The sequence below is a fragment of the Scyliorhinus torazame genome, chromosome 20 (assembly GCF_047496885.1).
Source record: "Scyliorhinus torazame isolate Kashiwa2021f chromosome 20, sScyTor2.1, whole genome shotgun sequence".
Lineage (NCBI taxonomy): Eukaryota > Metazoa > Chordata > Chondrichthyes > Carcharhiniformes > Scyliorhinidae > Scyliorhinus > Scyliorhinus torazame.
In genome coordinates, this window is record NC_092726.1 from 14,698,204 (window position 1) to 14,711,720 (window position 13,517).

At 44.4% G+C, this 13,517-nt stretch overlaps 1 protein-coding gene across 2 annotated transcripts in view; it reads left to right on the forward strand.

Annotated features, from left to right (window-relative positions):
• Positions 1–11,883, forward strand: part of gck (glucokinase (hexokinase 4)) — a 50,636-nt gene extending 38,753 nt beyond the window's left edge. Inside the window, exons 8-10 of one of the 2 annotated variants that reach the window (XM_072485741.1) lie at positions 114–269; positions 6,599–6,764; positions 9,771–11,883. In XM_072485741.1, the coding sequence (XP_072341842.1) occupies positions 114–269; positions 6,599–6,737 (295 nt within the window). In that variant the 3' untranslated portion in view covers positions 6,738–6,764; positions 9,771–11,883. Of the gene's footprint in view, positions 1–113; positions 270–6,530; positions 6,765–9,770 lie in introns of both variants that reach the window. The other variant, XM_072485739.1, reaches the window with a different exon arrangement.
• Positions 11,884–13,517: the final 1,634 nt, after the last annotated feature.

Sequence of the window (13,517 nt, forward strand, 5' to 3'; positions counted from 1 at the left end):
GGCTATTATTGAAGCCTATATATTTTTCTGAACAAAATGCCATAAGATGCAATTGGAGCTTGGGATGGACAAGGAAGTCAATGCATTTGATTCATGTCTTCTTTCTTATCCAGATATGAAAAGATTATTGGTGGGAAGTACATGGGTGAACTGACACGACTTGTGCTGCTGAAACTGGTAAATCAAAACCTGCTCTTTAATGGAGAGGCATCCCAACTGCTGAAAACACAAGGCAGCTTTGAAACAAGATTCCTTACACAAATAGAAAGGTACTTAGAAACTGAGTTGTTTGTGATCAATTGGAGAGGTTTGAGTTTCCACTCTCCTGTGTCCAAAGTATACTTCAGTTTAAACACAGCAAGTTCTGGAAAGGCACACATAGACTTCTGGAATACTGTGTGCAGTTTTGATCTTCGTATTTAAGAAAGGATATCCTTGCATTAGAGGCGGTACAGTGAAGATTCACTAATGTAGTCACTGGGTTGCCCAATGGTGAGAAGCTGAGTAAGTTGGGCATATATTCTTTGGAGTTTAGAAGAATGAGAAGCAATCTTGTTGAAACATACAAGATTCTGAAGGGACTTGATACAGGGTAGATGCTAAGAGGTTGCTTCTGTTGATTAGGACTCTTTAAGGCCACAACCCCAAGATAAGGGTCCAATCATTTTGGCAGAGTGATTTCATTGAAAGTGTTGTGAATCTTTGAAATTCTCTATTTCAAAGAATTCTGAATGTTTCATCATTGAATACGTTTGAGGCTGAGGTGAACAGATTTTTGGTCTGCCAGGGTATCAAGGGACCGGGTAGCAAAGTGGAGTTGAAGCCTGAGATCAGCCATGATGGCATTGAATATTGGAGGAGGTGCAGAAGGTCGTACGGTATACTGCTCTTCCCATTTCTTTGTTCTTGTGTTCTGCTTTCGTGCTTCTGTATTTGGAATTGTTCGACTGACTACCATAAAGACCACCTAACTTCTATCACAAGAATGAAATGTACATGACCTGTACCTGTCTCATTCTGCAGCGAGTAAGAGTTTATTTTCAGTGGCAGAAACAGACAATCATGGCACAGCATGTCTGTCAACTTATGTCAGGAGGAAAAACAGATTTGCATTTGTCCGAATAGATTTAAGACTTATACAGAAAATGTTAACTTATCTTTTACCTGATGCTGCATTATTTCCAACATTTTCTGTTCCAGGTTTGCAGAATTTTGTTTTTCTTTTACATATTCTTTGCACTCAATGTAACAGCAATGCTCCTATTCAGTTACCCCTTTGCAGATAACATTAAGTTAAATTAGAGGAGAGTGTCACTGGCCGTGACTTTATGCTGCTCATGGATTTAATATACTGGTGATATGAAAGGACCAATTTAACCAATTCTTTGGTGTTGATCACTTCCTAAATGTGTCAATGACACATGAAATCACAATCCAGCTGGGATCTATTCCTGGAAGTCCTTGATGCATTATTTTAAAACATCTATTTCATTTCTCGCGGACCTGAAATTAGGTTTCCGATAGTTACCAACTTTTTTTTAAAAAATGATAATCCTCTTTAGTGTCAGAAGTAGGCTTACATTAAAACTGCAATGAAGTTACTGTGAAAATCCCCCAGTCCCCTCACTCCAGCGCCTGTTCGGGTACACGGAGAGAGAATTCAGAATGTCCAATTCATGTAACAAGCACGTCTTTCGGGACTTGTGGGAGGAAACTGGAGCGCCCGGAGGAAACCCACGCAGACAAGGGGAGAACGTACAGACTCCGCACAGACAGTGACCCAAGCTGGGAATCAAACCCAGGTCCCTGGCATTGTGAAGCAACTGTGCTAACCACTGTGCTACCGTGTCATCCCTGAACTGCATCTCAAATATGATAACAGTTGAAAATTACTGAAACACTTAAAAAATATACCTGCCCCTCTCCTGTGTCTAGAGTATACAGATATAATGTTCCTACTTGATCTGCCATGAAGCATTTTTGTTCTAATTTCCCCAATCTTTTATTGAGGTAACTTCATAAAGTATATTTTTGCTTGCATGAAGTCAAAGTATATTTGATATGAATGCTTTTCAATGCAAGATCCTCCGTTGAAAGGAACTAAGAAGCAAGATAAAAGCTGCATTTTAAAAAATATCAGTCAGAAATTGTATGCATTTTGTAGGAAAAGACGATTTTCATTTTCAGTGGCTTGGTAATTGGAGGACATACAGACTGTCACCCAAAGAGAGATCCTGGATGCATTACTGTTACGTGGAATGTTATAAGAACATAAAATGTCCAAACAGAACCAATGATGGAAACAGAATTTCCAAGAGCCTGTAAAAGGGAGTTGGATAAATAATCCAAAAAACAAAAAGAGAAAGCACACTGGATAATGACAGAATAGTAGAAATTAGTGGGTAACATTTTGGCCATGATGGGATAAAGGGCCTCCCAGCGTGTGTAAAATTATCTGATTCTACATAAATATATATACAGAGATAATGCCCCACACACCGAGGCATCCTGAATGGGATGGGATTTATCCTAGGATTCTCTGGGAAGCTAGGGAGGAGATTGCTGAGCCTTTGGCTTTGATGTTTAAGTCATCTTTGTCTACAGGAATAGTGCCAGAAGACTGGAGGATAGCAAATGTTGTCCCTTTGTTCAAGAAGAGGAGTAGAGACAACCCTGGTAACTATAGACCAGTGAGCCTTACTTCTGTTGTGGGCAAAGTCTTGGAAAGGTTTATAAGAGATAGGGTGTATAATCATCTGGAAAGGAATAAATTTTTTTTTTTTTTAATAAATATTTTATTGAAAATTTTTGGTCAACCAACACAGTACATTGTGCATCCTTTACACAATATTATAACAGCACAAATAACAATGACCTATTTTATATAAACAAAAAACAAAAAATGAATAAATATTAAATAACAAAAATGAAAACTAACCCTAATTGGCAACTGCCTTGTCACAAGTTACACCCCCCCCCCCCGCCCCCCCCCCCCACCCCCACCCCTCCCTCCTCCTCTCCCCCCCCCCCCCAAATCCTGGGCTGCTGCTGCTGCCTTCTTTTTCCCCTTCCATCTATCTGTCCGCAAGGTATTCGACGAACGGTTGCCACCGCCTGGTGAACCCTTGAGCCGACCCCCTTAGGACGAACTTAATCCGCTCTAGCTTTATAAACCCCGCCATGTCATTTATCCAGGTCTCCACCCCCGGGGGTTGGCTTCCTTCCACATTAGCAATATCCTGCGCCGGGCTACTAGGGACGCAAAGGCCAAAACATCGGCCTCTCTCGCCTCCTGCACTCCCGGCTCTTGTGCAACCCCAAATATAGCCAACCCCCAGCTTGGTTCGACCCGGACCCCCACTACTTTTGAAAGCACCTTTTCACCCCCATCCAAAACCCCCGTAGTGCCGGGCATGACCAAAACATATGGGTATGATTCGCTGGGCTTCTCGAGCACCTCGCACACCTATCCTCCACCCCAAAGAATTTACTGAGCCGCGCTCCAGTCATATGCGCCCTGTGTAATACCTTAAACTGAATCAGGCTTAGCCTGGCACACGAGGACGACGAGTTTACCCTACTTAGGGCATCCGCCCACAGCCCCTCCTCGATCTCCTCCCCCAGCTCTTCTTCCCATTTCCCTTTTAGTTCATCTACCATAGTCTCCCCTTCGTCCCTCATTTCCCTATATATATCTGACACCTTACCATCCCCCACCCATGTCTTTGAGATCACTCTGTCCTGCACCTCTTGTGTCGGGAGCTGCGGAAAATCCCTCACCTGTTGCCTCGCAAAAGCCCTCAGTTGCATATACCTGAATGCATTCCCTTGGGGCAACCCATATTTCTCGGTCAGCGCTCCCAGACTCGCGAACTTCCCATCCACAAATAGATCTTTCAGTTGCGTTATTCCTGCTCTTTGCCACATTCCATATCCCCCATCCATTCCCCCCGGGGCAAACCTATGGTTGTTTCTTATCGGGGACCCCCCCAAAGCTCCAGTCTTTCCCCTATGCCGTCTCCACTGTCCCCAAATCTTCAGTGTAGCTACCACCACCGGGCTTGTGGTGTAGTTCCTCGGTGAGAACGGCAATGGGGCTGTCACCATAGCCTGCAGGCTAGTCCCCCTACAGGACGCCCTCTCTAATCTCTTCCACGCCGCTCCCTCCTCCTCTCCCATCCACTTACTCACCATTGAAATATTAGCGGCCCAATAGTACTCACTTAGGCTCGGTAGTGCCAGCCCCCCCCCCTATCCCTGCTACGCTGTAAGAATCCCTTCCTCACTCTCGGGGTCTTCCCGGCCCAAACAAAACCCATGATGCTCTTTTCAATCCTTTTAAAAAAAGCCTTCGTGATCACCACCGGGAGGCACTGAAACACAAAGAGGAATCTCGGGAGGACCACCATCTTAACCGCCTGCACCCTCCCTGCCATTGATAGGGCTACCATATCCCATCTCTTGAAATCTTCCTCCATCTGTTCCACCAACCGCGTTAAATTTAACCTGTGCAGTGTGCCCCAATTCTTAGCTATCTGGATCCCCAGGTAACGAAAGTCTCTTGTTACCTTCCTCAACGGTAGGTCCTCTATTTCTCTACTCTGCTCCCCAGGATGCACCACAAACAGCTCACTCTTCCCCATGTTCAATTTATACCCTGAAAAATCCCCAAACTCCCCAAGTATCCGCATTATTTCTGGCATCCCCTCCGCCGGATCCGCCACATATAGTAGCAAATCGTCCGCATACAAAGATACCCGGTGTTCTTGTCCTCCCCTAAGTACTCCCCTCCACTTCTTGGAACCCCTCAGCGCTATCGCCAGGGGCTCAATCGCCAGTGCAAACAGTAATGGGGACAGAGGGCATCCCTGCCTTGTCCCTCTATGGAGCCGAAAATATGCCGATCCCCGTCCATTCGTGACCACTGGAAAGGAATAATTTGATTAGAGATAGTCAACACGGTTTTGTGAAGGGTAGGTCGTGCCTCACAAACCTTATTGAGTTCTTTGAGAAGGTGACCAAACAGGTGGATAAGGGAAAAGCAGTTGATGTGGTGTATATGGATTTCAGTAAAGCGTTTGATAAGGTTCCCCACGGTAGGCTACTGCAGAAAATACGGAGGCATGGGATTCAGGTGATTTAGCAGTTTGGATCAGAAATTGGCTAGCTGGAAGAAGACAAAGGGTGGTGGTTGATGGGAAATGTTCAGACTGGAGTCCAGTTACTAGTGGTGTACCACAAGGATCTGTTTTGGGGCCACTGCTGTTTGTCATTTTTATAAATGACCTGGAGGAGGGCGTAGAAGGATGGGTGAGTAAATTTGCAGATGACACTAAAGTCGGTGGAGTTGTGGACAGTGCGGACGAATGTTACAAGTTACAGAGGGACATAGATAAGCTGCAGCGCTGGGCTGAGAGGTGGCAAATGGAGTTTAATGCAGAAAAGTGTGAGGTGATTCATTTTGGAAGGAATAACAGGAAAACTGAGTACTGGGCTAATGGGCTCGGTGTCCATGTACATAGATCCCTGAAAGTTGCCACCCAGGTTGAGAGGGTTGTTAAGAAGGTGTACGGTGTGTTGGCTTTTATTGGTTGAGGAATTGAGTTTCGGAGCCATGAGGTCATGTTGCAACTGTACAAAACTCTGGTGCGGCCGCATTTGGAGTATTGCGTGCAATTCTGGTCGCCGCATTATAGGAAGGATGTGGAGGCATTGGAAAGGGTACAGAGGAGATTTACCAGAATGTTGCCTGGTATGGAGGGAAGATCTTATGAGGAAAGACTGAGGGACTTGAGGCTGTTTACGTTAGAGAGAAGAAGGTTAAGAGGTGACTTAATTGAGGCATACAAGATGATCAGAGGATTGGATAGGGTGGACAGTGAGAGCCTTTTTCCTCGGATGGTGATGTCTAGCACGAGGGGTCATAGCTTTAAATTGAGGGGAGATAGATATAAGACAGATGTCAGAGGTAGGTTCTTTCTCAGAGAGTAGTAAGTGCGTGGAATGTCCTGCCTGCAACAGTAGTTAACTCGCCAACACTAAGGGCATTCAAATGGTCATTGGATAAACATATGGACCATAAGACCATAAGACATAGGAGCGGAAGTAAGGCCATTCGGCCCATCGAGTCCACTCCACCATTCAATCATGGCTGATTTCAACTCCATTTACCCGCTATAATACCATAAGACATAGGAGCGGAAGTAAGGCCATTTGGCCCATCGAATAGGACGATAAGGGAATAGTGTAGATGGGCTTTAGAGTGGTTTCACAGGTCGGCGCAACATCGAGGGCCGAAGGGCCTGTACTGCGCTGTAATCTTCTGTGTTCTATGTTCTATGTGGGCTTTTGGCCATCCTGTGCTTCTGAGTCTGGGCCAGTGTTATGGCAGGAATTTGCTCATTTTTCAGGGCCGTTTTCTATGAAATCAGTCTGGCATTCCACTGTACACCATTTTCCAGGACTAGTTACCCACTTTCAAGCAAGTTAAAACAGTTTTATGTTGACTTATCTATGTTATTTTCTTCAAGTGACACGGGGGACAAAAAGCAGACCTATAAAGTTCTGACAAAATTAGGTGTGTTGCCATCCGAAGCAGATTGCGATATTGCCCATTTGGTGTGCAAGAGCGTGACGACACGGGCGGCACATCTATGTGCTGCTGGATTGGCAGGTATTATAAATCGAATGTGGGAGAACAAGTGCAAAGAAACGATGAAGATTACAGTCGGAATTGATGGATCAGTTTACAAGTTACACCCTCAGTAAGTGTTCGTCTGAGAGAATAGTGATCTTTTGGAGCGGTTGTAAACTCTGCCCTTCAGGGTGCATTGACTGTGCTGGAAGAACATCCAGTATTGTGCTTATGCAGATCAAGTATGGGGGAATTGGGAATGTATAGCCCAGGTCTTCCAAAAGTCTGGTTTATCATTGTCACAAAGTATTAGTTTCCCACAATAGAACCTATAGACAGCTGAGGCATTAATACTTCTTTTTGCATTGTCCACAGTTTGAAAGTTATTAAATGATATTGTGTTTCATAGTTCCTGATTTATTTTTTTAAATAAGGGAGAAAGCAATATATTTGATAATTCACTTCATTGATCATCCAAGTCCACTGTACAGTATAGCACATGTTAGCTCTGTATCCAAAATTTACGATGCACAAATTTACTGCTAAATCCCCTAAACCTGTTCACACCCAATGCTCTCAACTGAACCTTTCATTCCTCCTTTCTAAATAAACATGGCATCTGTTTCATACTCTTTTGTTTCATGTTTTCTTCTTGCCCCATCTTTTACAAACACTAATTTGTTTCACATAGTCTGCTGGAGATGAGAGGCCTCATATCCTTTTCACGCCAAACTGTTTAGCTATTTACTGTTCCCATCAACGATCGCCCTGATCTTAGCAATCCTCTGAGGTATGTACCCAAGGCATCTCCTGTGTTTCAAATGCTTTCCTTATCTCCTGTATTGAGAAAGGCTTTTGAGAACAAGGCAGGCTTTTTCCTGAACATTATTTAAATAAATCCGTTTCACTTTATACCTTTATCTCCATTAAAAACAAAACTATTGTAAAAATATGATGATATGTTACCTTGTTGTGTTCACCTTGGAAGTTCAAATACACTTGTCAGGGAAGTTCTCGCCACCGAAATACTCCACAAGTCCATGGTGGTTGCCATCTTGAGGATCTGAAACCAGCTCAGGCAACTGTTAAGATAGAGGGCATGTTGTTGTGGACACCGATCTGTGATAATCATAGAGTTATCCCAGCAGGGCTGGATTCAAAGTACAGGGTGTGGGGGTGAGAAGGGATAGAGTGGTTCAGAGATCTTTTTGTGGAAGGAAGATTCACAGAATTGGGGGAGCAAGTGAAGAAATGTCATATGCCGAGGGGGAATGGGTTCCAGCACCTGCAGATCAGTGACTTTCTGAAAAAAGAGTTGGCTATGTTTCCGGAGTTGCCCCCCCCCCCCCCCCCCCCCCCCCCCCCCCCGCCCTCCCCCCCCCCCCCCCCCCCCCCCCCCCCCCCCCAATCAAATAGATTGTGTCTGAGGATGAGATTGGGGGGCATTTATGGACAGGTAATGGAAAGGGAGAAGACTTTGTTGGAGCAAATAATGAGGAACTGGGAGGAGCCCAGTTGAAGGATGGATTTGGAGTGAGGCCCTGAGGAGGATAAATTCAACTTACTCCAATTTGAGGTGGTGTATGATGCACATGAGTCAGTTTTTTTTGGAGGTGGAGGATAAATGCGGGTGATGCAGACCACACACGTATGTTTTAATCCTGTCTGAAATTGGTGGGGCGCGATTCTCCACTCCCACGCAGGTTGGGAGAATCGCCTGGGCCGCCAAATTTTCCGGGGACGCCGGTCCGATGTCCTCCCGCGATTCTCCCAAGCGGCAGGAACGGCCCGGTCGAGTTTCGCAGGCCGGAGAATCGCCGGAGACACCCAAAATGGCGATTCTCCGGCACCCCCGCTATTCTGAGGCCCGGATGGGCCGAGCGGCCAGGTCAAAACGGCGGGTTCCCCCCGGCGCCGTCCACACCTGGTCGCTGCATCGTGGGCGGTGCGTGAACGCTGGGGGGTGTGGCCTGCGGGGGGGGGGGGGGGCGAGGGGGGATCCTGCACCAGGCTTCATCTGGATTGTGGGGTGGCCCGCGATCGGTGCCCACCAATCGTCGGGCCGTCCTCTCTGAAGGAGGACCTCCTTCCTTCCACAAGATCCGTCCCCCATCTTCTTGCGGGGCGAATTTAGAGAGGGCGACAACCACGTATGCGCGGGGTGGCGCCGGCCAACCCGCGCATGCGCGGATGATGCCCGTTATGCGGCGCCGGCCGCGTCATCTATGCGGCGCCGACAAGGCCTGGCGCGTGTCGATGACGCGGCCCCGATCCTGGCCCATTGTCAGGGCCTGAATCGGTCGGGACCGGGGCCGTTCCGCACCGTCGTAAACCTCGACGGCGTTCACGACGGCGCGGCCACTTCAGCGTGGGAGTGGAGAATCCCGCCCGTGGAGTTTTGTGAATCCTTTGCAAGGACTATGTCAGAGATTTTAGGGCTGAAAGTAGCACCAACATAAGAATATACTTTTTAAAGTTAGTGGGGTTTCTGTTCTTATGCTGCTGATCTCCACTCTTTACTCATAGGTTTCTGCCATTCACTCTGCCAAAACCCAAAATTAACAGAGTGGAATGTATCGACATGAGTACAGAAACCTGCATTCCTGAATTTGACTTTCAGAGCAAATATATGCCTTTCTTAGCAATGAATGATGCTGGATTTGAGTTGCACAGATTCACAGTGTTGTCAGGTGGGAGTAGCTAACTCCAGGTGTGGTTGGCTCCTATGTCAGAGGGAAATGGAGGGAAGCAGTATGCCCTCAACTACAAAGGTATATTGGTATGTTCAAAGAAAGGATTGGACCAGACAAAATCAACCCTATCATGAGCTCAGGTCCCATAGGCAAAAAAGGAGTGTCTAACTCACAAAAGCTACCAGATCCCAACCAGAAAGAGATTTTCTCCCTCTCTGTCTAGAATGGATTTGAACTCACCACCTTGTAGAATTCAGTCTTCCTGAGAGAGAATAGAGCTTCATCCTTTCTGTCTGGTTGAATGCAAAGTAACACAAATTAATGCAAAGCGTGTGTGTGAGGCAGCAGCTTCTCAGCAAGAGTCAAGTTTGCAAGTTCATGCTGAGCGTTTCCTTTTCCCCACAGTGTTAACCTCACTGTCTTCTCTCACTTTGGTTCCATAGCTTCAAACATAGGTTTCACACAATGGTTCGAGAACTTGCACCTCCCTGTGACATTACTTTCCTCCAGTCCGATGAAGGCAGCGGCCGAGGTGCAGCGTTAATCTCCGCAGTGGCAAGCAAGATGGCCAGCTGATTGACCGGTAACGTTGCAAACCAGTAACTGAGTTGAAAATAAGCAACAAACTGCAGAATCCCTTCGGTCAGTTCTGCAGTATTTTGAGATGGGCTGAAGATAATGACTTTCTTAAGGATTACTGGTGAAAATAATTCAGCCAATCCGCTTATGATTAAAGCATCGCACTTAATGTCCAGTGAAAGACTGGCTATAAGATGCAGGTGGAAAGTGAAACGCCAGATTATTAATTACCTGCCATGTTTGAATCTCTGTAAAAAATATAGCACAAATTCTTCATAGGTTGAGTAAAAATCATGTTTTGTGAAGAAATATGACAAATAATTCTGTTGGTAAATTAGTTGGAATTAATTCATTTTTGCTGAAGCCTGCCCTTTTTCCTCAAAGCCTTGGTTGAACCAATGCCAGCTTAACCATTGGAAGTCATGTTAGAGCAGAAAGCTGCACTCATACTTGCATTGATGGCGATGATATGTGATTAATCCTGCGTTGGACACCATGAAATATGATTCGTAGTCTTGAGTATGTTAGCATCAAGTATTTATTAACTCATAACTATGTACATATATACAGTCAAGAGTTTGGAGCTGACTCTATCCTCAGACTTTACACATCTCTGTCCTTCTCAGCGTTTAAATATCAGGCCCGACTATTACAATATCCTCAGCAAAGGTAACTGCTCCCAGATCCCGACATTGCGATCTTTTAAACATAAATTCTCTTGGGAGCAGATGTAGGAGCGGTTTCAAGACCTATGTATTGAGTCAGCTTCCACATAGGGTTATTCCCTGTGGTTCAACTCGGTATAGAGAGGAACAAACATGACAACCTGGACAAGATGGCTTATTTAATCAAGCTTGTTACGTGTACACGGAGAACAGACTGGATATCGGCCAAGACCTGTTCTGCCGAACAAAGACCAGAACACAGTACTTATATAACGTTCAAAAATCAATAGCCCACCCCAGTTGGACGCGATCCAATCCCTGAAGCTGCTACTTTTAAACTTATCCAATAGAATTGCAAGCAGTGTTTAAACTTCACCCAATAGAATCGCAAGCAGCGCATGATTGATCCTCATCCTGACAGCTATGTACAATCCCAGCAGCCTGTGCTGACTGTTTGTGAGAAACAGAACCAGCACCCTGGATTGTTTCACAAAGACAAGATGTCAGAAGTAATGTCCTTTTGGTCAAGTTCGGTATCCTAAATCCCATTTCATTACTTATTACTGCTATGTCCTAAAAATACATGTTTAATGGTTAATAATGATTACTCAGTCCTATAATTCATCTCAATCCTTAATAAAATAACTTATGTAAAACTATTCTAGTGGCATGCTAACTATTCAGTTTTAAGTGATATCATCGCTGAACCCCCCCCCCCTTCAGGAACAAGACTAAATTTACAGCAACTATAATGACATTTTTTTGGCAAGTTCCTCACCCCAAGTGATTCATAGACAGTAGCTGTGAGTAGGCAATTGATTTGTTCGAAAAAGAAGCCCGTCTAAGGAGCATAAACTCCATACCTTGAGTAAAATACTGCAGCAAAACAGCATTTTATATTCATTTATTCTATGTGAGATTTTTCAGGCTCTAACAGTTTTGATAAAATTTAAGAGGTTACTTTAAGGTGAATCATTCTGATCTTTTGTGGAAAGGTTTATTAATGTACAATATACAGTGTCAGCATGACCAAAGTTTCACTCTTAATTGAAATTCTTCCTGATGCAAACCAATTGTTACTACAAATCTCTTGACGAGTGCAAATGAGAACATTCCTTGCTGTATTTTGTAACTATTGTAACAGTCTGTGCAACAACAGCCAAACAGTGTAAATATTGTGAATTATGATATCTTGAGACATTCTATGATTGATATCCTGGAGTACTGTATGAATCAACTGCAGATAGATGGTGAGCAAAATAATTTGATGTTACTGTGTTAAAAATTAAGAATAAATACTCACTTAAACAAAGTGTTTTTTGTCTGATTTAATTTCTTCCTGTGATGGGAGTTTTGCATTTTATGGCAAATGTGGTTTGTCTCCAGTTGCCATCCTGCACTACAGGAATAATGGAGCAGGGAGAGCAGAATCTCTCCTCTGGTTGAACACTGAAAAAGGTCTATCAGCAAGTCTCTAGTATTGTAAGAGGAAGTTACTTTAAGTTCAATATTTCTTACACTGTCAGCACCAAATTTATAATATAGCTGGAAACAATGCTTTGGATTTTCTTTTGCATCATGCTGGGTTTCCGGCCCTTCGAGCCTGCTCCGCCATTCAATGAGATCATGGCTGATCTTTTGTGGACTCAGCTCCACTTTCCCACCTGAACACCAGAATCCTTTATTCTTCAAAAAACAATCTATCTTTATCTTGAAAACATTTAATGAAGGAGCCTCAACTGCTTCAGTGAACAGGGAATTCCATAGATTCACAACATTTTGGGTGAAGAAGTTCTTCCTAAACTCAGTCCTAAATCTACTTCCGCTTATTTTGAGGCTATGCCCCCTAGTTCTGCTTTTACCCGCGAGTGGAAACAACCTCCCCGCATCTATCCCACCTATTCCCTTCATAATTTTATATGTTTCTATAAGATCCCCCCTCATCCTTCTAAATTCCAACGAGTACAGTCCCAGTCTACTCAACCTCTCCTTGTAATCCAACCCCCTCAACTCTGGGATTAACCTAGTGAATCTCCTCTGCACACCCTCCAGCGCCAGTATGTTCTTTCTCAGGTAAGGAGACCAAAACTGAACACAATACTCCAGGTGTGGCCTCACTAACACCTTATACAGTTGCAGCATAATCTCCCTAGTCTTAAACTCCATCCCTCTCGCAATGAAGGCCAAAACTTCATTCGCCTTCTTATCCCGACTGTTCTTTCTCATCATTCATTTTGACTGTTGATGTTCCAGTCAGTAAGAATTCCTTCCTTGTCCTAACCTTGCTCTTCGTAACACTGAATTTGTGCTGTCTTGAATAAGGCTAAAACGTGATCAAAGAAAACATCTGCTCCAGCTAGCAATGCAGAAAAAAGTCAGCACAGTATTGAGATGCTACACTCCTCAGTACAAATGATGGTTTTTAAAACAAAGCACAGAAATAAAGTCCTGAACTTTATCGCAATTCTCTCTTCGAAATTTGAACCTTCAGAGTAATTTTAAAATAACTATCTATGGTGATTGGAGGGGGGGGGGGGGGGACGAATATAGATTTCTGAAGCAGTGCCACAGGAACCTGAATGTTCATCTGAGCAGACAGTGAGGACTGATGTTTCACATCTGATCCAAACGTGTGACACCTCCAACGTTCATTCATTTCTGCCCTGGACTTTGACCTTAAATTATGTCCTGGCATGGAGCAAGGCTTGGACCCCCAAATCTGACTCATAAGAACCTGGTGAAGGTGGGAGGAACATTTAAGCTGTTGTTCCTCTTGTGCTATCATGCTATCTTATCATTCATCATTATGTCCTTTAGGATAGGAAAGAGCTCAAATTTACACCAATGAGTTAACTTTTGGTTTAATGAGGGCACCAAATAAATGGTTCCTCACAATGTAAATGGAGCCCCAACTGGATGTTCCATGTTAATAGTGTACAAAATGAA